Here is a 25,388-nt window from a genome sequence, read left to right as displayed (position 1 = left end):
TAAGTTTTTTGTTCTTTGTGAACCGATACGATGTGCGAATGGCTATCGGTATATAAGAGACGTTAAATAAATAAATAATAAATAAATAACTCAATCTGTATCTAATTTTGCATTATCTGAATCATTTCCTGGCCTATGTTATATTTTGCAGGGAATAAAGAGCCAACTATGGCTCCCAACTGGGCTAACATTAGAAAGCAAAGGGGCTATGGAAAATAAAAAGGGAAGGGGGTGATTTTCAACACCACTTAAGCATCCAAACTTCGGATGTGTTTAATTTGCCTCATGCTACATCAGCGGAGAGAGCTCATGTGTACAAGAGCTTTCCAGATGCAGGAACCAGTCTGATCACCCTTTTAGTGTGCCTGAATACATAGTAAGAAAGAATAAACACCCTGCAGGCGATACCATTTTATTGGTCAATTTTACACTTGTGACTTATAATGCATTTAGTTTAATCCAATGAAAAAGTATCACCTCATCCTATTTTTTTTTTCCATATGCAGGGAAATTAAATTCACCATGTGACTAGTTTCGCCTGGATGTTATAATTATATATAAAAATATAGTTTCTGGATGCATTGAACAGCTGAGGAGTAGTTATAAACAACTTTTAAAAATTATTTTAAGCCAGTGCTCTTTGAAAAGGGCCACGAAAAAAAAATGATCCTTTAAATACAAGGCAACAGTGGAAGGGAAAAGGAGAGTCAAAAGGAGGAAACAAAAATGCAAAAAACAAAAGATAAATAACTCCATGGCGATGCTCCTAAATCACGATCGAAAGTGATCATTAGGAGTAAAGTAATAAGAAGGCAGACACCGCACTCCTCCAGTTTCGAGATTTTCACGAAACCCAAAGAAGGGGCAAAAAAAAGCACAAAAAAAAGTCTCCAGGCAGAAGATCTGCAAATACAGGGCAGGATCCTAAACTTCTGCCATCCGCTTTCCCACCAGGCCAAAGCTTCAGAAACCCCCCCGGGCAACTTTTGGGAGCCTGGTACGGGGCCACGTGCGGGATGGAGGGAGGCAGGCAGGCCAAGACCGCGGAACTCGGGCGAAATCCTCTCCGCCTATTTATTTATTGCGCTTTGGGGGGGGGGGGGGGGTATTTCCGGAGAGAGGACACAGAAGCGGCCTTTAAACGCATTGGGGGTGGAGAGGGGGGGGTGTCGCCCCAATTGGAGGCGGCAGAACCTACAATGTAAAATAAAATGAAAATTGCGCCCATCGGGCCCCGAGGCAGAAGTTGAAGGGGGATTTGTTACTGAAGCGGGAAGGTGAAACCAGCCGGATATAACGCTTGCTAAGGCCTAGGAGAAAGAGACAAGGCCCAACCCCACCACCATCGCCGCCGCCCAACCCGGGCCCCCTCCTCACCCGCCTCCAGCGGCGGCTGCTGCTGCCGCCCCCGCGCCTCTTCCTCCTCCTCTTCTTCATCGTCGTCGTCATCGTCTTCTTCCTCCTCCTCCTCCTCTAGAGGAGAGGAAGATGGCGGCAACTCTTCTTCATCGTCTTCCTCCTCCTCTTCGTCGTCCTCCTCCTCCTCCTCCGCTTCTTCGTCGTCCTCTTCTGGCTCCATAGGCCGCGGCCCCGCTTTATTCTCCGCTTTTGTCGCTTTCCACTGGGAGGTGGAGGCGGCCATCTTTGGAGGGCGGGGGAGGAGAGAAAGCTCCCCTGCGCTCACGAGCGCGCGCACGCGCGCCCCCGCGCCGGAGCAGGATGGGAGAGGAGGAGGAGGAGTCAGGCGGGAGCAATGGACCGCCCACTCGGCAGGCTGCCGGCCAGGCAAGGGCCGGAGGTGGCGGCGTGCAGAGTCTTCGATTAGAACACAGACAGGCAAGGCAGAGCAGTGGAGCACCGAATCTGCACCCCCCCCGAGAAACACACACACAAGGGAAGACAATGGAGTCCTGAATCAGAGGAAGAGGAGGGCAGGAGAGCACACACTACAGGCTACCCCCTCTTGCAGCCTCTGCCCAAAGCACTGAAGGCCTGGCAGTGAACGGGGAAACATTCCCCTCCACGGCCGAAGAGGAGCCAGCACCGTTTTCGATACCGGAGTTACATGTGCTGGAGCCCTAACACCATTTCAAACACCCTCCTTACTAAAGTACCAGCCCACACTGTCGCAAGTAGGGACTACGTAAGCTAAAAGTTTATAACAAAGATCTGAGATAACGGCACCAGGATTTTAATCTATTTTAAGGACCAGGACAGGTTAGCCACTTTTGGAAACAGTAGGCTGGGCTCCATCGCCCTTGGTCTGCCCTAGCAGGGCAATTATGTGCTAAGGGAGGATTTCTTAAACGGGTGCTAGGGTCCATGCAGGCAGTAAAGAAGAATCATGAGGTGCATTTGCCTAGTAAGCTAGACGTCCAGGGCACACATTCTACATAGTAAATAATGCATATAAAGCCCAAAATGGGCAAGCCAATCTGCCCAGCCAGGGCTCTGGTATGCTGTCCGGGCTACCCCTGTCCAGAAACATTTCACCAAAAGTTACCACACCAACCCATGTCCTTATTTCTAACCTGTAGGCCCAGGCCCCACAGGCAGTAGGGTACTCAGGATAACCACAATGAATATGCATGACAAATTTGACTATAGGCACACTGGTATGCAAATTTAGCTCCTGCATATTCATTGTGGAGATCCTGAAAGCTCAACTGATTGTGGCATGGCCCAGGCCCAGTGCAGGAAGTCCTGCTCCAGTCACTAGGGATCCTTTCTACTTATCGCACACCCTTTGGACTGTTATCATTCTCTTCACCACCTCGAGCAGGAGAGCATTCCAGGGCTCTAGCACCCTGGCTGTGGGGAAAGGAAAAAATAAAGGTGCCTGTTTCTCACTTTATGCTGTTGGAATTTCATAGCATAAGCCCTACCTCTACAGCATCTTTTCCATCAGAAAAAGTTTATTTTATTTATTTCTAGTCTTTTATATACTGAAGAATAGCAATCTGCCTTCACGCCAGTTACAGGTTAACAACTTAATACATTAGCAGAACATACGGAACAACTTATTACAGTAGATGGACATTAGGAACAGGAAACTTATTAATTGAACGACTTTTTACATTCTAGAAATATTCTAAAAAAGTCAAACTGAACATGTACAAGTGTGGACAAGTTTGATTCTTGTACACTATTACTAGTGTTTAAGTATTTAAAATCTGGCTCATATCGCACCTAAGATATACATATTTAGGTCCGCAAGGTTCAGTGCAGGTGCCGTTTGGTGTAGATTCCACACCCTTGCGCCGCCCTTTAAAAGTGCAGATAGGCTTAGTGGATTTAGTTCACACCGCTGCATGGCCCTAGCCCCAAAGGCCTTACAAGCTAAGGGCCTCATTTACCATGCAGTCTTCCCCTCAGACACAAAAGGGGAGAAGAGCCTTAGGAAAGCAGGCCCTGAGTTTGTAACCAAACCTGGGGAGGGATTAGTTTCTTGCGCCAGGTCACAAGGAGCAGTGAGCGTAGAACCCTGGCTCTCGGCCCATTGCTTTAACGAAGGCCTAGAGCTGCTCCTCCACTGCAATCATGAAAACAGGAAGCCACAGCCCAAGTTCCCCTCCTAAGGCTTGGGCTGAGCACGCTCCTGCGCTTACGACACCTGTAGAACAACTGTCCTCAGCAAACAATGTACAATGTAGCAAAAAGCAGGACCCGGACCCATTTCCATTCTAAATGCTAGGGCAGTTTTCAGAAGATGTTCAGGGCAACAGGGACTCTCAAGGCTCAGATTGCCTCTCCGAACACCAAGGCAGAGGGGAGAAGTTCTTAAATATATTATACATGCTAGGCTAGGCATGGACCAAACTGTGCATTGGCCATTCTTGTTGTGTGAAACCTGACCCAGATAACCCTCTCTGCCATAGCAACGATGAGGCCTAGCACAAACGCGGAGTATAAGAAATAAATAACAATGGTAAGAGGCAGCAGGCCACAGAACGGGTAGGATCTGGGGCAGCGCATAAGGCCAAACCGGGTGGATCAAATGGTCCGTTCCTGCCAATATCTTCTACATTTTTTTCCTACAGATGCTTCTGGTTCTGCTGAACCTCTGCAAGCAATAAGGAGATCGTTTTTTCTTCCGGTAGTCTGAGGAGGCCTACGCTGGTACATAGCCTGGCTCCTAAGTGATGAAGATGCTGCAGCAGTCCCAGGGAGATCATCTTCCCGATCATGATCAGCGTAGGCCCCTGTTCCACAGCTATCACCCCGTTGCAGGCTCAGCCGCACTGCAGCAACTGCTGAGCCCAGATGAAAATCTGGTCCAGCTGCAGACTCCGGCATTCTGCGCTTCACGATGAAGAGTTATCAAGACCTTGGTGAAAACCCTGTTGACTGAGGCGAGAGTGAATGCGGGCAAACTCTAAATTAGAAACCATGCTCTCCTAGGGCAAAAACCGGCAATAAAAAAAAAAAAAAGTTATCTCATGCCTTTCAGTTGATGGCAAGTGGCTGTGGGAATGTAAAAGCAGGTATTCTGCAAACTGAGCGAGCACAGGTCTGAATGGGTCAGGATTAGAGACCTCTTTGGTTCCAGAATAGAATGAAAACCTCTTGATTTCTTTGTGACCAGGAAATAACTGGAGCAGTTCCCCATAAACCGTATTATTACCTTCACCGTGGCTAGTAGAGACAAGGAAAGACATCTGCACGCAGTGTAAAAAATAACTTTTTGGGAAGCTCTGAAATTTTTTTTATTAGATAGCCCTCTCAAAATGCATCTAGGACCCAAAAAGGTCCAAAGTGGAATCATTCTGAAACCTTAGCCGAACCCGAATGCACAACATCGGAATCTGTTTCTCTGACTGGCTGGCTGGCTCTTCCCTGAGAATTTCCCATTCCGTAGTAGCCGCTGCCTTTGGAGGTATCTGCCAAATCTCTGGCACCTTCCTTCAGCTGAGCTCTAATGATGCTGTAATTCCCATCTTCTAAAGGAAGACCCACCATCCAACCACTGGATCTGCAGACCAACACTTCAGCCAAAACACGCTGCAGGCCAGGGAAGCAGAATCGTACCTTGAGGAGCAGCCAGAAGGGACTGAGGCAGGTGCGCTCTTCCTGATGTGCTGCTGGGTGGGGTTAATAATTATGGAGTATTCATTTTTATCCTCACCCCTTGTGAGATAGGCAGAGGAGATGCAATTATTACATTTGTTTGAAATCCAAGTGTAATTTGTACTATTGTATTTTATTAAATTTGATGATAGTTTGTAATGCTACAATTTACAGATGTTGTAAAGCAACCCTAGGCCCTCTTGGATTGGAAAATGTAATATAATGTAATACTAAGAGGCTTGGGATTGCCTGTATGGTCTTCCAAGCACTTTGCATTCATTTAACTGGGCTCAGGAAACAAAAGTAGACTGCAGAAGCAGACTGTTGACTCTCATATACTTTCTTTAGGATTGCCTCCATCTTCCTCCCCCATGGTGTCGGGCTGGGAACAGTGACTCTCTTTATGGGGAAGGCAGTTTCGTGTGCTACTCCTGCAATAGTTGAGTCTCCGCTAGGGAACTCCAACCTGGGTGTTGACTTTGTCCCTGTGAGGCATGTGCAGGCTGGCCATAGCCTTAGGGACAACTGGTCTCTTGTGCAGAGAGGCCTCCTCCTCTTTTATAAGGCCTTCAGTTGTTGGATGGAGTGGTCCACTCCTATGTCCCTTTCCACTGGACTCAACTGCGGTTCTATTCAAGGGCTAGAGTTAGTCACCTTCTTGATAAGGGAACCCATGCAGGGCTCATGCTCTCCCCAGTAGGCTGTTCCCATTCTTTGTCCGAATGTTGGAATAATCCCATCCCTGGAGCTTCTAACCTCCAGCGCAAGAGAGGAACTGCTTCATAGTCGCTTCCTTTCTTAACCCGTGTCTGACGGTCCTGCCATGAATGTTTTTGAAAAAAGCAGCATCCTTTTTGGTAGATGCAGTGAAGCCGCTGCAGGGGAGTGCCACAGGAACCTCGCAGGGTCCCAAGCCCGTCCTCCACTGTGGCATCTGAATCGGGGGCTGGAGGCTTCCTAGATCCTCTCTGCCCAAAAGATCCAGCCTTACACAGCAGAAGGGGGAGGTCCAGTTTCGGAAGACTGAAGCCTGGCTCCACAGCATCTCCCTCGCTGAGGGGAGCTTATTCCTGTTTGCCATTACAAGAATGAACTCCAATTCCGGAGGCAGACGGTGCAGAAGGATTCATGCTTAGCGGTCAATCCTTGGGAAAGAGTAGAACCCAAGCAACAGCACCACCTAGAGTATATGCCAGCCTCCTTGGTTCTACTAGAGGGGGGAGAAAATGCTTCACGGGATTTACTTTAACCACATTTTCCAAAGTAGACACAACTGAGATTCTCTTTATTAAAAATACATGCAAGTGGTACGTTCAGTCCATCCAATCCTGGCGGTCTCTGGCTCACAGGGACCTCCCTCCAGAACTTTTCCCTTTTCTAAGGATGGAGGGGAAGAGGGATTATTCAGGCAACATCAGCCTTAGCTCATTGTGCACTGAGCTGATGTATAATGTATAAACTTGAATGCCAGTAAAAAAAAAAAAAAAAGTAAATGACTTGTAACGTGCTTGATGACTCTCGTTTCCGCACGGGCCTCTTTATTATTCTGTTCTGGAAGGTTCATCCAAGAGCGATGGTGGAAGCTGGGCACAGCCATTTACCTTTCCGGCATGTGGATCTGCTGATGACATTAAGCACGCGCAAGCCCTACCACTGTGGCTCTGTCTGCGTAATCCATGTGTAATCTGTTTGCAGAGAGGCCCTTGCCTCTTCTCAGCATGTACTCTGGGTCCTACAGATTAGCTGGTGAGCATTAAATACTTTTCTTGTTCTGACATAAGCAATCAAGGTCGTCTTTTTTTTGGGGGGTGAGCTCTTGCTTCCAAAGCTTCATATAAGCGGAGGAACTACAAGCTGACGGATGGCAGTTAATTCTGCTTGTCAGAGCTAATTTGTTTTTTATTTTACAATATACTACAGTTGGATGGAGATATTTTGGAGGTCTAAGCAACATTATGTCAGGTTAACAACTCTTCCAGTTTGAGGCATAACTACCACACTCAGAACAAGGGTCCATTAAGCCCTGGATCCTGTTTCCCCAACAGTGGCCAATCCAGGTCACAAGCAACTGGCAGAACCCAAAAAACAGTTGATTCCATGCTGCTTAGGCCCAGGAGACAAGCAGTGGCTTTCCGTAAACCTACCTGCTTTCTCCATTTCTCCTACTAAACAATGCCATTCTCTTGGTTTCTCCTTTACCACTAATGTCCAATAATTGTGAGAATGCAAACCTGCCAGGTGATCACTTCTTCCCTCTCTTCAATCCCAATGATGTTACAGTGTTGACAGTTTCCAGCGAACGAGCCATACTGCCTTGTTGTACCTTTCTGGATACAGGCCTTCTGCCATTAACACTGCCACCCAGCCACAAGATGAGACGCAGTCTCCAGTTCTTTACTACAGAATGTGCACTCGTCTGGTTTTCCAGTTCTTGCCGTGACTCATCCTGGGCTACAACGTCCTGCTGTTAACAATCTTTTATTCTTTAGTTTCTTTTCGTTTCTCTTCAGCCATCTTGTGCTACCTGCAGTTCCTGTAGTAACGCTGGTTCCCCACAGTCGTGTGTGGGCGGCGGGAGCGGCAACTCCAAATGGGTTTATTTTGTACCTACCTTGCTAGGAATAAATCTCATTCATAAGCCAGAGCACTTTGGGAATGATCTCAGTTTATTAAATTTAATGCTAATGCCCTTCTTGATTCTTGTATTTTACCATAAAAAGAGCTCAGAGGGTGTAATCTTTATGGGCAACATATCAAGGCGCCCTTGGAAACTCTTCGAAATCAGGCCAATGGCACCCAATACAAATGGGACAATTTCTGTATCTTCCTGCCACATTTTCTTGGTCTCCAATTGCATCTCTTGATAATTAAGGATCTTTGATTTCTCCATACGACCCACAGCATAGGCTCTGGGAACCGACACCTATCTGCAATGCTATTCTTGAGTTTCTCCTTCACCACGCTGTCCACTTTTCTAGCATCGATCTTCTCATCTGTTGGAATGGCCCAGGTCATCACAGCTTTATTGTTTTCTTCAGTTCTGTTAGGGTTATGGTCCCAATGTTTCGCTGGTGCGGCCATGTTACACAGTATTATAGCCGGGGGGGATGTGTGTATATAAAACAGAAGTCAAGTTCCCATTACAATTCCACACACAAAACGGGGAACTGATTTTTAAAACAGACTCCGATCCCCAAAACACAGCCGTTTACAGTCAGCAACTGCAGTATCACTTCGCTCACCAACTCTGCCAGCGGGGGAATGGGGGCCCTCTTTCCCCTTTGGACTCCGTACCCATCTCCTCACCCCGCGTGTGTGCGCGTGTGACACTCTCTCCCCTTTTCTATATGGTCCCCATCCCCCCTCACTAGTTTGTAGCCCTCTCCTCCCTTTGTGGGTGTGGGGTGTGTGCACGTGGTGGTATGTTTGGATATGAAGGAGAGGGGGGGGGTGTCTGCACTCTTTCCCTCTCCCTCCCCCATCTCAAGCAATTAATTAAGACGAACTAAACAAACTAAACACCCCTCCCTTCCTTTTCGTGCTGCCCTTCCCTCTCTCCCAACCAGACACTCTTCTCTTTCATTTCTGGCTACTTTCTTCTATTGGCAGGGCCTGAGAAACCCCAATAGCCAATCCCGTTTCCACTCCCTTTCCCCCCTTCCTCATGCACCAGGTCTGCTTCCTGTTGCTGGTGGGGCCTGGGAAATTCCCACCTTCCTTTCCGCTGCAGGCCCACTGCTCCTGCCTGGCTCCCTGAAATCTGTGGCGCGCAGGCCCTCTCCTAGCAGCTCCAGGTGAGCATTGCCTTAGGACTCTCACCTGGAGCCCCTTACAATTTATTAATAGAAGAGACAAATCAAAACAAAAAAAAAAAATCCAGGCAATCCTCCTTGAACTGTTGTTAACGAGACAACTAAGTTCGTGCACACCTATGCTACAGAAGTTACAAAAGCCCCAGTTTTGCAGTGAAAGGCTGCAGCCAGTTTGAGCAAAAAATCGGCTTTGTGCGAGCAAGAGGGACCAGGTGATGCCGGCATCTGACCGATTCGTGCAGTGCTCACTGTATCCCTGCGGCATTCCCCACTCCAGGGGTATAGGGGGAAGTCCAAATAAAGAAAGAGGCAAGTTAGTGAACAATTCAAAAATCAAAACAAAAGAAAAACCTGGCCCTTGGATAAGTTTTAAAAATTGGCACAGGCCCTGTTCAATTTCTTAGAAGTGGATCACCAGGGGATATGATCGGAGGAGAGCACGAGATTTCGGTTAGGATTCGGACACCATTCCGCAGAGGCAGCTTCTTAATAAGTTGGGCAGGTAAGGTGGCAAGCCTAGTCAGATCCAGCCACAGGGTACTGGGAAAAGGCAGTTCATGCCAAAGAAAGGAGGAGCCCCTCTGTGGAGGGCCTTCAGAGGGGATAGGAGGATAGGAGCACTCCCAAACCTCTCCTGGTGACCCCACAAGCCAGTCAAGGTTTCAGGATATCCACAGAAGATCACTCTGCATACACAATGAATATGCAAATTCATCTCATGCATAGTCATTGTGGATACCCTGAAAAGCCAAGTGGCGGTGGGGTCACCAGGACAGGTTTCAGCAGCCTGGCACTAAAGGGTAGACATGCCAGAAACAGTAGGGAAAAAAATTACATGTGACCTAAAGAAGCTTGAGTTTAGACATCTAAAATAAAACTTTTTTTTTTTTTAAAGTGCAGTCAGAAGTGCAGGAAACAAAGGCATCAGGAGCAAGATACGGAGGCGCACCAAACAAACAAGAGGGATCTGGATATTGCAACGAGGTAGCTGGGAGAGAGCAGTGGAAAAATAGGCTGCAAAATTTGAGCTGTGCATTCATTTAATTTGTTTTTGTGCACACTAAGAATATTAGTGCGCACTAAATGAAAAACGAAAATTTAACAAAAATGAAAAAAAATACACGAAATTAATTTAAAAAGTGAAACGAATCTAAAAAAAGAAAACTAAAATTTTCTGGCTGCACATCCCCACTGTAACTCAGGAGGGGATCACATCTCCACGCAAATCTCCGGGGAGATCTCATCTGGAGAGCCATATCCAGGGTCTTGGGGCCGTACCATCAGAAGGATACAAATAAACAGAGTAGCGCCAATGCAAAATAGTGCAGACACTGCATCATGATCACCAGTACATAAGACTTAAGGACCTAAATATGTACAACTCAGAGGAGAGGAGAGACAGGGAGGATATGACAGGGACATTCCAATACCTCAGATGTATAAAATAATGCACAAGAGGCAAACTTTTCCTCTCCCAGCGGAAAGGAAGTCCTGAAGCAAGAAATCTTGTTAGGAAACCTAAAGAAAACATTAAGAAATAATATACAGTGGCTTGCAAAATTGACCCCCCCCCCCCCTAAAAAGTCAGCGGATGTGTGTGGATTACAAGTGACGCTTACACAGATTGTTCCAGACACCATGTTTATTACAAACCAGCATGCTCTTAAGTCAATTTTCAAAGTCACAATTCATTATTTCTCTGCATTTTTTATAAAAACTGAAAAATGCCGATGCATATGTGTTCAGCTTCTTCAGACGTGTACTTGGTAGACCCACCTTTTGCTGCAGTAACAGTTTTAAGTCGGTCGGGGTAAGTTTCTTCCAGCTTTGCTCACTGTTTGAGAGTGATTTTTGCCCATTTTTCCTGGCAGATTTGCTCCAGGTTGTTCGTCTTGCTTGAATGATGCTTACGGACTGCAATTTTCACATAGTGTCACAGATTCTTGATTGGATTGAGATCTGGACTTTGACTTGGCCATTGTAGAACATTCTCCTTTTTGTTGTTCAACCCCTCCTGTGTTGCTCTGGCCTTGTGCCTGGGATCATTGTCCTGCTGAAAGGGGAACTTTCTCCCAAGTTTTAGTTTTTTAGCAGACTGAAGCAGGTTGTCTTGCAGTATCTCCCTGTAAAGTTGCACCATCCATCCATCCTTCAATTTTAACAAGATGTGAAGTCCCCACTGAGGAAAAGCATCCCCTCGACATGATGCTGCTACCCCCATACTTTACTGTTCGGATGGTGTTTGCTGAGGAATGGGCAGGGTTAGGTTTGTGCCACACATAGCTTTTAGATTTTGGCCAAAAAGCTCCATTTTTGTCTCATCTGACCACAAAACCTTATCCCACATTTTAGCTGGGTCACTCTTATGCGTTTTTTCTTCAGTAATGGCTTCTTTGTAGCCACTTGTATGCAGAGCTCTTGATATGGTTGACTGGTGCACCTCCACTCCAGTCTCAGCCACTGAACTCTGTAGCTCCTTCAAAGCGATTGTTGTCCTCTCCGTGGCTTTCTTCTTGCCCTGACACTAAGTTTTGAGGGACGGCCTTGTCTAGGCAGTGTCTGGGTGGTATGACACAGCTTCCATTTCATCACAATTGATCCAACAGTGCGCACTGGGATATCCAAGGACTTGGATATTATTTTGTAGCCTTTTCCTATCTTGTGCACGTCTATAGCTTTATCCTTAATTTCCTTAGAATGCTCTTTGGTCTTCATTTTCACAGCTTTCCATCAGATTCAGTCTGACCAATGGTACAGGAATTAGTGGGGGTTTTATTAGTTGACCTTTTTAACGATTCCCAGATAGAGGCCAATTGTAAGCCATTTGTTAGGGCAATATCTTTGATCTGTGTAAACTCAGAACTTCCACAGCACAGCGGCTGAATACTTATGCAAGCAGCATGTTTCAGTTTTTAATTTTATTTTACCAAAAATGCAGAGAAATAATGAATTGTGGACTTTGAAATTTTACTTTAAGAAAATTTGCTGGTTTGCAAATAAACAAGGTGTCTGGAACAATCTGCGAGTCGTTTGTAATCCGCACAAACCTGCTGACTTTTTAGGAGGTCGAATACTTTTGCAAGCCACTGTATCTGTGTGTAAATATATACACAAATATAATATATATATTTTTTAAACAGAAAGGGGAGCTGAAAATATGGGACAAACTCCCAAGTGGAAATGGAAGGCATTAAAAAAAAAATATCCAGCTTCAAAAAAAGGCCGAGACAAGTTTAGAGGAAGTTCAGCAGGGGGGGAAGCGAGACCCAACGGGGTCTGCAGTATTGCAAAAGGGGGAGAAAAAGCGAGTTATTAAATCCAAGAGCCCGAACCCAGGCAGATTTGATGGGCCACGGAGTCTGCCATCTCGATAATGGCATGGTTACTGCTCACAAACTGCATTCTTACGTTAATTCAGTCACCTTTTTTTTATATATATATACAGCTTTGAAAGATGGGTTAAAAAAAAAAAAGAGCTTGGACTAAAAAAAAGAAAACACGAAAAGCCAGGTACAACAATCAAGCTTCCCTCCCCACCCCCCTCCTGATTCCCGAACCCTCCCATCACAGCCAAGTGCTTACCATCTGCATAGGACTGGGCAGACTCCTCTACCCAGGAAGACGGGAAGGGGGACAGTGGGGACCTCGGAAGGCTGCACTCCGACACGGAGGCGGTGCTCTTGCGCCCGTAGCCCGACGCCTCTCTCTCGCGCCTGGGGGACGAGGGCGCGCTGCCTCCCCCCGGCGGGGACCGCAGGAGGGTCCGGTCCGGCGAGTTGGCCAGCAGCTCCTTCAGGATGTTGATGGGGGAAATGGTCAGCTCCCAGTTGGTGATGCCGAAATCCCGCAGGTGGGCGCGGGCGTGGCTGGAGAGGCCCGCCCGGGTGTCGAACCCGGCGCCGCAGAACTCGCACCTCATCAGGCTGAAGGTCGCAGGGTCAAAGTTCGCCACTAGAGAGAAAGTAGTAAGAACGCTGTCAGAATCAGGACACTAACCCCAATATCCCTCCTCCGATAAAAGTGGGGGTGGGTGGGTGTGTCTGTCATTTTTTTTTCCTTGGCAGGATGTGTAGCAAGTAAGGACCACACTCATGGACGGGAACACGCAGGACAAAAACCGTGGCGGAAGACGGTAGGGCAGTCTGTTTGCATAGTTTTGAAAGCGGGCCTATTTTTGTCTGAGGATTTAAGATTTGCTGCAGCTCCTGATAGAAAGGAGAAAAAAAAACAAAAAAACCCCACACTTGTGCAAAACCAGCCCTCCTGAAGTTTGGTCTCCCCCTCCCCAAAAGAAAGCGCAGTTGCTTACCTGTAACAGGTGTTCTCCCAGGACAGCAGGATGTTAGTCCTCACATATGGGTGACATCATCGGATGGAGCCCGGCACGGAAAACGTCTGTCAAGGTTTCTAGAACCTTTGACCCGCAGACTAAGCACGCCCAGCGTGCCGCTATCCACGCGCCCACACGAGGTTCCCGTTCAGTCTCATAACAGAGATAGAAAAATACGTGCGAAAAAATAAAAACAAATTTCAGGAGAACCCAACTCCGCGTGGAGGCGGGCAGGATTCCTGAGGACTAACATCCTGCTGTCCTAGGAGAACAGCTGTTACAGGTAAGCAACTGAGCTTTCGCCTAGGACAAGCAGGATGGTGGTCCTCACATGTGGGTGAATACCAAGCTCCAGGCTGTCACTGTGAATAGGAGAGACCAACAGATACCGAAAAAGGTGCCAACAGGCACAACACAACCGCGGCTCTGCTGGTTGGCAGGAGACTGCCTGGCATCAACCGAGGGCACCAGGCTGGGTTCAGCTGTGGAAAAGACTGCGCAGGACGGACTGACCACATGCACTGTTCCTGCCGCCCAACTTTGCCAAGCAGTAGTGAGCCGCGAACATGCAAAGGGAACTCCACCTGGCGGCCCGACAAATTTCGGCGACGGGAACTGCGCGCAGATGAGCCACAGGCGTCGCCATTGCCCGTACAGTGTGAGCTTTGATGCGGCCAGCCAGTTGAAGGCCCGCCTGCGCACAGCAGAAGGCGATACAATGCGCCAGCCAGTTGGATAAAGTCTGCTTACTCACCACCACGCCCCAGCCTATTGCGATCAAAGGACACAAAGAGCTGAATGGACTGCCGGTGCCCGGCTGTGCGTTCTAAGTAGAAAGCCAAGGCCCTCTTGCAGTCCAAGGTATGAAGAGCCCGTTCCCCTGGGTGGGGATGCGGCCTGGGAAAGGTGGTGGGTAGAACAATGGACTGATTGATGTGGAAATCAGTCACTAACTTAGGCAGGACTTGGGAGGCGTATGCAAGACCACACAATCACGGGAAAAAAAACAACGCGTGTATGGTGGGTACGTGACCAAGGCCTGAAGCTCACTGACTCTACGAGTCAAAGTAATCGCCACTAGGAAAATATCCTTCCTGGTAAGGAACTTCGGATTGCAGGAGCGCAAAGGCTCAAAGGGAGGGCGCACGAGCCATGCCAGGACAACATTAAAGGTCCCAGGATGCAGGAGGGGGCTTCAACTGAAGTAAGTCCCTCATAAAACAACCACCAAGGGCTGTGCTGATATTGGTGCGCACCAACCACGCTGAGATGGACCCTGACTGAGCTGATTTGAAGCCCAGACTCTGAAAGGTGCCACAAGTAGTCCAACAGTTTTGGAAGGGGGCATGTGAACGGATCCAGTGCATGCCCCATGCACCAGATGGAGAATTGTCTTCATTTCGAACTGTAGGACTTCCTGGTGGAAGGCTTTCTAGAGGCCACCAGGACCTGGGAGACACTGGCCGAAAGGTTCAGGGGCTGGAGAATTATGCTCTCAACATCCATGCTGTGAGGGCCAGTGCCCGGAGCTTCGGCTGGCGCAGGGCGCCCTGGTTCTAAGTTATCATCCGAATGGAGTCCCTGATCGACAGATCCCGAAAGAGAGGGGAACCAGACCTGTCAGGGCCAATAAGGCATCACGGGGATCATGGTCCCTCCATCCTGTTGAAGCTTCAGCAGGGTCTTCAAGAGGAGCGGGAGAGGAGGGTTTGCGTACAGCAGACCCTTCCCCCAGTGAAGGGAGAAGACGTTGCAGGCCAGATGTCCACCCCCTGATGGGGGCAGGGAGGCAAAAAGATCCACATCTGGGGTACCCGACTGATGGAAGATTCTGACTGCCACCCCTGGATTGAGGGACCACTTGTGTGGCTGAAAGGAGCATCCCCTGCGACAGAGCCCAGGACCACAACCTGAACCGCCTCACAACCTGTACCTCCGTTTGTTAATATATATTACATTGCTACCTAGTTGTCTGTTCCGATCAGGACTTCCTTGTGGGACAACCGGTCAATGAACGCCCACAGAGCATAGCGAATCACCCGAAGCTCCAGGAAGTTTATCAGGCAGAAGATTTCGCGGGCAGTCCAGAAACCCTGTGTGTGGAGGCCATCCACATGGGCTCCTCAGCCCCGAGGAAATGCATCTGTTGTGAGCAGCACTTGAGGCGGTGTCACCTGGAAGGGAATTCCCTGCTGCAGGTTGGAGATGTTTTCCCACCAGGACAGGGATGTCCTCAAAGGCTCCGTGACCGAGAGAGAAGTCTTGAGGGCCTGGGAGGCCTGTTGCCACTGTACCCGCAGGGTCCATTGCACCCCGCGCATGCACAAGCGGGCGAGAGGGGTAACATGGACCGAGGCTGCCATATGGTCTAACAAGCGGAGCAGAAGGCAGGCAGTCACATGCTGGCTGCTGCGCACAAAGATTGCCAGCGAGATGAGGGCGAGGGCCCAGTCGCGAGGCAAAAACATTTTGGCCTGCACAGTGTCCAGCCTGGCCCCTATAAAGTCCAGCTGAGGAGATGGGTAGAGTTGAGACTTGGGGTAGTTAATCGCAAACACCAAGGATTGCAGCCTTCGCACTGTTAGAGCCAGAGCGCTCAGGGCCCCAGGTGGGAGTCGCTCTTCATCAACCAGTCGTCTAGGTACGGAAAGATGTGTATTGTGCGACATCGGAGGTACGCCGCCACTACCGCTAGACATGTGGTGAAGACATGAGGGGCTGAAGCCAGCCCGAAAGGCAACACCTTGTGCTGACAAAGCCCGTGAAAGACAGATCCTCTGGAGAGGACAGACGCTGTTCCTCAGGCGGAGAAGGCTCGGAGAGGGGTTCGTCCAAGTATTCAGAGGAAGACGCCGTAGAATCATGCCCCCAGGGGTCATAAGGCTCCTTCTTCCTCACTAGGGCTAGTGCAATGTGGGCAAGGCCTGTGGGGGATATCAGCCCTGGGCTCTGACGGCTTCGGAGGTCTCGAGGGCACTGCAGGAATAGACGGCTCCCCTGGCATCGAGGGGTCCGGGGGTCCCCGGAGGCCAGAAGACCCCGGTAAAGGCTTGGGGAATAAAGCCTTGGGGACATGGCACTGGCCACATATTCCTCCTCGGAGGACTCGATGATAGGGATTGCTTGGGGGGGGGGGGGGGGGGGGGGGGGGGCATTTCCTTTCCTCCAGGGTGAACATATTTAGATTCTTCAATATAGAAACATAGAAACATAGAAATGACGGCAGAAGAAGACCAAATGGCCCATCTAGTCTGCCCAGCAAGCTTCACACATATTTTCTCTCATACTTATCTGTTTCTCTTAGCTCTTGGTTCTATTTCCCTTCCACCCCCACCTTTAATGTAGAGAGCAGTGATGGAGCTGCATCCAAGTGAAATATCTAGCTTGATTTGTTAGGGGTAGTAGCCGCCGCAATAAGCAAGCTGCACCCATGCTTATTTGTTTTACCCAGACTATGTTATTAGCCCTTATTGGTTGTTTTTCTTCTCCCCTGCCGTTGAAGCAGGGAGCTATGCTGGATATGCGTGACGTATAAGTCTTCTCCCATGCCGTTGAGGCAGAGAGCCATGCTGGATGTGCATCGAAAGTGAAGTATCAGGCACATTTGGTTTGGGGTAGTAACCGCCGTAACAAGCCAGCTACTCCCCGCTTTGTGAGTGCGAACCCTCTTTTCTTCTCCCCTGCTGTTGAAGCAGAGAGCTCTGCTGGATGTGTGAAGTATCAGTTTTTCTTCTCCCCTGCCGTTGAATCAGAGAACTTTGCTGTATATGCATTGAAAGTGAAGTATCAGGCTTATTTGATTTGGGGTAGTAACCGCCGTAACAAGCCAGCTACTCCCCTCTTTGTGAGTGTGAATCCTTTTTTCCACATTTCCTCTTGCTGTTGAAGCTTAGAGCGATGTTGGAGTCACCGTAAGCCTGTGTATGTTTATTTAATAAGGGTATTGACTCCAGGCAGTAGCCATCATTCTGGCGAGTCACCCACTCTTCATTGGCAGCCTCTTGACTTTATGGATCCACAGTGTTTATCCCACGCCCCTTTGAAGTCCTTCACAGTTCTGGTCTTCACCACATCCTCCGGAAGGGCATTCCAGGCATCCACCACCCTCTCCGTGAAGAAATACTTCCTGACATTGGTTCTGAATCTTCCTCCCTGGAGCTTCAAATCGTGACCCCTGGTTCTGCTGATTTTTTTCCTTCGGAAAAGGTTTGTTGTTGTCTTTTGATCATTAACACCTTTCAAGTATCTGAAAGTCTGTATCATATCACCTCTGCTCCTCCTTTCCTCCAGGGTGTACATATTTAGATTCTTCAATCTCTCCTCGTACGTCATCCGATGAAGATCCTCTCCTCATAAGTCATTTGATGAAGACCCTCCACCTTTTTGGTCGCCCTTCTCTGGACCGCCTCCATCCTGTCTCTGTCCCTTCGGAGATACGGTCTCCAGAACTGAACACAGTACTCCAGGTGAGGCCTGTACAAGGGGATAATCACGTCCCTTTTCTTACTTGATATTCCTCTCTCTATGCAGCCCAGCATTCTTCTGGCTTTAGCTATCACCTTGTCACATTGTTTTACCGACTTCAGATCATTAGACACTATCACCCCAAGGTCTCTCTCCTGCCCCGTGCACATCAGCCCTTCTCCCCCCATCGAATACAGTTCTTCCGGATTTCCACACCCCATATGCATGACTCTGCACTTCTTGGCATGCAATCTCAGCTGCCATATCTTCAACCACTCTTCCAGTTTCCTTAAATCCCGTCTCATTCTCTCCACTCCTTCCGGCGTGTCCACTCTGTTGCAGATCTTAGTGTCATCCGCAAAAAGACAAACCTTACCTTCTATCCCGTCTGCAATGTCGCTCACAAAGATATTGAACAGGACCGGTCCCAACACCGACCCTTGCGGCACTCCGCTCAACACCGCTCTCTCTTCAGAGTAAGTTCCATTTACCATCACACATTGTCAACCAGTTTGCAATCCAGGTCACCACCTTGGCACTCACTCCTAAGCTTCTTATTTTATTCACCAACCTCCTGTGCGGAACCGTATCAAAAGTTTTGCTGAAATCCAAGTAGATGACATCGAGCGCTCTTCCTTGATCCAATTCCTTGGTTACCCAGTCAAAAAAATCAATCAGATTTGTCTGACAGGATCTTCCCCTGGTGAATCTATGCTGCCTCTGGTCCAGCAATTCTTCCGACTGTAGACAGCTCACTATTCCTTCTTTTAACAGCGACTACATTACTTTTCCCACCACCGAGGTGAGGCTAACCGTCTGTAATTACCAGCCTCTTCTCTGTTTCCACTCTTGTGAAGTGGGATCACCACCGCTCTTCTCCAGTCACTCGGCACCACTCCCATTTCTAGGGATCTATTGAACAGGTCACACAGTGGACCCGCCAGCACATCTCTGAGCTCCCTCAGTATCCTGGGATGAACCTCATCAGGCCCCATGGCTTTGTCCACTTTCAGTTTCCTCAGCTCTTCCCATACATTCTCTACTGTAAATGGAGTTACATCTACTCCATTCCCCTCTAGTTTGTTAACTAGCAACGGTCCTTCTCCAGGGCCTTCTTTAGTGAACACAGAACTGAAGTATTTGTTTAATATTTCTGCCATTTCTTCGCCTCTCTCCACACATTGATCCTTTTCACCTTTCAATTTCACTATACCACTTTGAACTTTTCTCCTTTCACTGAAGGAGGACCTCGCGTGGACACGCGGATAGTGGCATGCTGGGCATGCTCAGTGTGCAGATCAAAGCTTCCAGAAACTTTGACATCAGTTTTCTGTGCCAGGCTCCATCGGATGATGTCACCCACATGTGAGGACTACCATCCTGCTTGTCCTAGGAGAAAGGTTAAAATTTATGGACCGAGCTTGGGGCTACTGCACTTTATATGCAAGTTTTTCCACTCATTTTCTCTGAAAATCTGCCCCTAAAAAGCGGGTGGCTGTAGAGGCAGAATTAGCGTAGGATAGGGAAGGGGAAATGCAAGGTCCTTAGCATGGGTTTTCAGTAGTAGTCTCCTGGAGACACATCTAGCCAGTTGGGATTTCAGGATTATCACAAGGAATATGCATGAGAGACTTGCATATGCCAAGGTCTCCAATGTAGTTATGTGCTGTAAATCTCTCTCAGTGCTTCCCAACCTTTTGTTTGTTTTGTGGCACACTGGCACAGGGCTCACTTCCCTGTGGCACACCACCGGCTTTCATCATTACTTTCTTCTCTTTCCACCCATTGGTACCATCACCTTCTCTTCTCTTGTCCTCCAGCCCACTAGCAACATCATCATCATCATCATCATCTTCTTCTTCCCTTCTCTCTCCCTCCACCCCCTGGCATGATCTCCTCTCTCTTCCCTTTCCTCTCCCTCCACCCCCCCGGCATGATCTCCTCTCTTTTCCCTTTCCTCTCCCTCCACCCCCTTGCATAATTTACCTTCCCTCTCCCAGCATCATCACCATCACCTTCTCTCTCTACACCTGGCATCACCACCTTCCTTTCCCACATCTAGTGGCACATTCAGCTCTCTCCCCACCCCATCACCTTCTCTCTCCCTCCACACTCTGCCATCATTTTCTGGATTTAAAAAAGGTTTGGCCAAGTTCCTGCTATTAATCCATAGGGAACACCACTGCTTGTTGCAGGCATCAGTAGCATGGGATCTATTTAATGTTTGGGTAATTGCCAGGTACTTGTGACTTGGATTGGAAACAGGAAGCTGGGCTTGATGGATCCTGGGTCTGATCCAGTATGGTAAATCTTATGTTCTCTTACCTCCCTTCACCCTCCTGGCAGAGTCATCTTTTCTTCCCTTTCCCTCCACTCCCAGCTTCAACTTCCCTCTCCCTCACTCTTTGGCATCATCACCCCCTTCCCTTCCCTCTTGCCCCCACCCCGTGGCTCATTCAGCTGTCTCCCCCCACACCCCTTGTCCAGGAACGGCAGAAGTCTGTGAGCAGGCTTATCTGGTTGTGCTGCTTCTTCCTCCTTTGCTGGCTTCCCTCTGCAATTGGAACTGCACCGGTCTGGCAAGATTACAGGACCCCATGCAGTTTCATTGCAGAGGAAAGCCTGTAAGGAGGGGGGGGGGGGGAGGGAAGCAAGAGCAGCCGCAGATAAGCTGGCGGGAAGAAAAGTGAAAGAGTACATGAAGACTGCAGCAGCGGCACACCAGTTGTTAAACGTTGATCTCTCTCTTGCACATTCATTGTGGATATCCCGGAAACCCGGCCAGTTAGGCGAACCCCCCCCTCCAGGAGAGGACTGGGAAGCTCTGATCTAAGGAAACTGAATTGCAGGCCCAAATGTAGGCTCCTAAAGTTTAAGGAGAAATTTCAGCCACAAACACACAGGTGCCTTACTTGGGCTGAAAATTTCCCTAAATTTAGAGGCTTAAAACTTAAGAAACGTAAATGAGTGTTTTTGTGAAAACTGAATCCCTACACCCCCCCCCCCCCCCGAGTGTTTGTCACTAGAGATGCAATCAATATATGTTTGTGTGTGCGTGCACGCGCGCGCAAAAGGTAAGAGTGTGCATGAATTTCCAAATGATAATCTTGCTATTTAGGGTCCAAGAGAATGCCCAGGGTCTACGTTGTCACTAGTGACATGTGTGTGCGCTGGCGTTGTCATTACTAATATTCTTAGCAACATGGCTGCCCCACCAAGAGACCACGGCCAACGGGAGATGGCTACTGTAAGACCACTGAGCAAAAAAAAAAAGACAGCTCAGAGTTTGGCTTAAATAGGCACCGTGATTATTACAAGTTGCAGTGGGTACTTTCTGAAACACAGCACAGAATATGGGCGATAGCGTTCCTCTGGAGTCGGGTTTTTGTCTCTTTTTCTTAAGTCAAAAACATGAAGATAAGTTGTTTTATTTGCATAAAAAGAAAAAAAAATTAGCGAGTACCGTGAAGCTCCATTGGGAAATTAGGAATTATAATATGTGCGTGACTTAAGACTGGATGCAAGACCGAACGCAATGCTATGAACTATCAGCAGATGAAGCCTAATATGATGGTCACTAAAAGGCGTTTATTAAAAAAAAAAAAAAAAAAAAGTCCATTATAAAGAAAGGAGCGGGAGATAATTGGTATTTATATTATTCTATATCCCCCCCCAAAAAAATCTATTGAACTTCATTTGGGTAGTTATGTTTATAGTTTACATAGTGTGTTTATCTTTGTAAACATGGACTAGGAATGGTCTAAACGAACAAAATAAAACAAATGTTTTGTCCTTTTGTACCCTACGGATGTCCCTTCCCAGGCCCCCGTCTGCAACCATCTTCCAAGACGGCAGTAAAAGGAAAAGAAAAAAATATGATAAAAATATAGAATAAAAAAATATCAGAAATTGTGTACATACTACCTTTTTTCTTCTTCTTTTGAAAGGAAAATTTTTGTTCTATAGCTTTCACTTCTTCGGCAGAGATGAAGTGCCGGACATTGTAGTTCACACCCACCCTGTTCAAGTGGCCCCGCACGTGATTGGCTAGGCCAATCCCGTTGTGAAACCTGTCAGGGCAGTACGGGCACTTCCTCTCTTCATTCCTCAGGATCAAGGAGTCTGGGTCCAGGAGGTCGTCGGGGATCAGGGAGCCTTCCAGCTGGGGGTCACGAAAGAGGAAATCCAGCGGATAGTTCTCGTCCAGAAGAGCGTCTCTCGGAGGTCCTGCTTCCGCCGCCGCCTTTCTCTTGAACATCTTGCCATGCTGAGCTTTCCTTTTCTTGTGACACAGGTTGAGAGCCTTGAGAAGGACAATGGGGACCATGTTCCGAAGTTGGTGCTGCTGCCTCTTGGACATGGCAGAAGGATCTGCCAACCTCAAAGTGTCTCTGAAGCACCTTTTCACATCCAAAGCAGACTGAGGAACTACGAATCGTTTGGAGTGGACCATCTTCTTGGCACGCACTATGTCCGAACCAACAGCACGACCTTCTCCCCGGTTCCCATGGTTATTTTCTGAGGACCAGCTACGCCAAACATCCACCAGTGTGCCCTGTGGCCTACTCCGATTCTCGCCACAGAGTCCTCTTGGGTGACCCGGGCCTCTTTTTTTCATTTTCAGACCCATTTGTGAAGAGTAGGTTTTCGCCGGGCCGAGTGGGTTTGCACCCAGTTTCTTCTGTTTGGAGCCATACAACGTCTGTTTCCTGGCCTGGAACTTGGGAATCTGCAGGGTCTTCTTATTTGACTCATTTTTCTCAAGTCTACTGTGACCCATGGAGAAGCTGTGCTTAGGTTCATAGCGGTTGGGGCTCTTTTGCTGAGGTGGGGATAAGAGTCTTTCTGCTTGCCCAAAATAATCTGGCTCGGAGAATGTTCTGGGTCTGGGAACATAGGCATCTCTACTAGTCCCAGGTTGGCTTGTATCCTCTTTGAAGGCTTCCACATCCCAAGAGAGGTTGGAATGGGAATACTTCATGTGCTCTTTCAATATATCCTCATTGGGGGCTGGGAAACCACAGAGAAAGCAGGTGCTGAGGCTCTTGCTGCTGCCAACACCACCATATGCCTGTACTTGAGAAGATGGTGAAGGAGGAAGTTCATTTGGTTGAAAGTGTGTGTAGATTTGGGTCACTGGAGCCTCATGCATCTTGCCCCCAGCATTGCCGAACAGGCTCATGCTTTTAACCCCTTGGTCCTTCCTCTCCCTAACGTGCATTTTTGCGTGCTGAACAAAGACTTTGGAAGAGTTGGTGCCAAAGATGCACTTGGGGCACTGCAGCCTGGCCTCCCTTCCTTCGTCGGAAAACTCATTGAGCTTCTGGATCTCCTCGATGATCTTCTCCCTGGACTCCTGGTGAAGCCTGCTGTGCTGCTCTAAAGACAAGGAGTCCCTGAAGGTCCAGCCACACTCGTTGCAAGAAAAGTGACACGTGACAGCAAGAATGTCTCTCTCCTGCTCCTGATCAGGTGCCTGGCTGTGCTGAAGCATGTGATCCAACAGATGCTCCTTCTTCTTGAAGTAAATGCTGCATTCAATGCATGTGTACACAGAAGCATCCTCCTCTTCCACTAGGTCTTCTTTACTACGTTTCCCCAAGAGCATGTCGCACATGTAAGGCCTCATCTCTGCATCATAGTTGCTGCAAGAGGTGACTTCCAGAGATGATGGTGGAATTTGCTCCACCAGATCATCAGCATTCACAGTCCAGGAACATTTCACCCCAGGTAGATCAGCACTGGTCTGGAGATTTGGTTTCTGCAGCATCCAGTCAGTGGTTTGTTTGAGAGCTAACTCATTCAAATTGGTTTCCAATCCAAGTGCTTTTCTGTGAGAAAGTCCACTCTCTAGAGTGATTGTTTTGTTTAGACCAGGGTTCAGTGTTTTCCTTAACACAGGAAGAGTTATTGGAGGAGGATCTGATCTCACAGTTGGTCCTCTCACAGAGATTCCCATTCCTATATCTATTGGTTTACTCTTTTCTTTAGAAGTGGGGCTTAAGCTTTCACCTGATTCAGGAACCCATTCAAACCGCTGGATGCTCTGCCTACTCTTCTCTATGAGCTCTGGATGAAATGTTTCATGGGGTCTCGGTTCCACCTTAAGGTACTTCTCCTCTCTGCAAACCGCCTGCACCCTAGCACTCGCTGTATAGGTTTCCGGTGGCACCTCTGAGAGCAAATCCTCAGGATCACTCTCTGTTAGCTCAGTACTCAGTTTCACCGCGCTTGCGATCCTGGAGTCTACGGAGAATGGCATCTCCCTGGGGCACGGAAGACTCGCCACTTGGAACTCCCTGCAGCCATATGTCCTTTGGGAAAGTCGCTCTTCTTGGGGTCCCCCATCTTTGGCCATCAGAGTCAAGCATTCCCAGGATGCACTGCTAGAAGCGTTCAGACTCCTGATGTCAGCCATACCCTGGAACCTATTGGGCAACATGGAGGTGATTTTTATGAGTTCCACATTCTCTTTATCCTTGGAGCTGTAAAACATTACCAAGATTTATTAGTTACTCGACAAAAGATTATTTCTGCAGTTTCATGTGTCTTAAAAAGTAGATACATATACCATTTTGACCCAGTTTCAAATTTTGACTCTTCTACCTTCTCCCGAATGATAATACAAAGTAAGATCTCATTCCTTTATAAAGTAGCACTGTACGACCTTCATACGTTAGCACAGTCAGCCTACAATTTGAACTCACAAACTCTATGACCAATGGTTATAATCATATAGGCACTTTAAAAGAAGAACGTAAGTCATAATATTGATTTGTGAAGGTCATTATAGTGCTATTTTATAAAGCTCACACACTCTTGATTTAGTGGGAGCACTCTTACTGTTTGAAAGCCGTGAGATCCTACCTACATGTACATAATATTTTTTATCACTCAAAATTCTTCCCATTAGTGTTTTCCAGAATGAAAACTAAATCACCTAACTTAACTGAAGGCCGCAAGGGAAGAGTGCTCTGAAAGGATTCCTTTTATTACTGTTTGTCTGCTACCAGAGGTTATTCCTAAAGACAGCAGGGAGAAATTACTACTTATCTGATTCATTTCCTTAGTACAGCAGGTGAATCCAAAACCAGTGGGTTATGCACCTCTACCAGCAGATGGAGACTAGCAAAGCTGACATCATGGTATATATACCCCTGCAGTGACCTCAGCCCACCAGAATTCTCTGCAAAAGTGGACAAACTAACAAAACCTGATTATTAAACAGATAACCAACAGGAAACCACTGAGCTCAGACAAAGAATGCATTAACACTAGTCTAGGGCCTAGACTAAAACCAGTTCTCCCTGGAACACATACACACACAGGAGGACCATAGCACAACCATTCGGCAGCCAAGGACAGGAAGGTGAATTCACCTGTCTGTACTAAGGAAAAGGAAATAATCAGATAAGTAGTAATTTCTCCTTTCTTAGCATACAGACAGGTGAATCCAAAACCAGTGGGATGTACCAAAGCTACTCCTGAACAGGGCAGGAGGCTGCCCACGGTCCAGTGAAAACTGCAGGTGCAAAGGCTGTGTCCTCCTGGGCCTGCACACCCAAGCAATAATGCCTGGAAAAGGTGTGTAAAGAGGATTACGTCGCAGCTCGGCAAATGTCAATGGGAGACAACGATCTAACTTCTGCCTACCACTGCCTGAGCCCTAACCTGACGAGGCAACAGCTGCTCAGCATTCACATTCATGGCCGTGA

At 48.0% G+C, this 25,388-nt stretch overlaps 1 protein-coding gene across 4 annotated transcripts in view; it reads right to left on the bottom strand.

Annotated features, from left to right (window-relative positions):
- WIZ (WIZ zinc finger) overlaps positions 1–25,388 on the bottom strand; it is an 84,914-nt gene that overhangs the window by 24,227 nt on the left and 35,299 nt on the right. For 2 of the 4 annotated variants that reach the window (XM_029584144.1, XM_029584141.1), the window contains exons 4-5: positions 21,595–24,158; positions 12,462–12,830 (exon numbers count right to left, since the gene is read on the bottom strand). In XM_029584144.1, coding sequence (XP_029440004.1) covers positions 12,462–12,830; positions 21,595–24,158 — 2,933 coding nt within the window. The remainder of the gene's footprint in view (positions 1–12,461; positions 12,831–21,594; positions 24,159–25,388) is intronic. The other 2 variants (XM_029584142.1, XM_029584143.1) reach the window with 2 other exon arrangements.

Source organism: Rhinatrema bivittatum, chromosome 19 (assembly GCF_901001135.1).
Source record: "Rhinatrema bivittatum chromosome 19, aRhiBiv1.1, whole genome shotgun sequence".
In the NCBI taxonomy this organism is placed as follows: Eukaryota; Metazoa; Chordata; class Amphibia; order Gymnophiona; family Rhinatrematidae; genus Rhinatrema; species Rhinatrema bivittatum.
The sequence above is the reverse complement of the archived record's forward strand: the minus strand, read 5'-3'. Positions and strand labels throughout refer to the sequence as shown.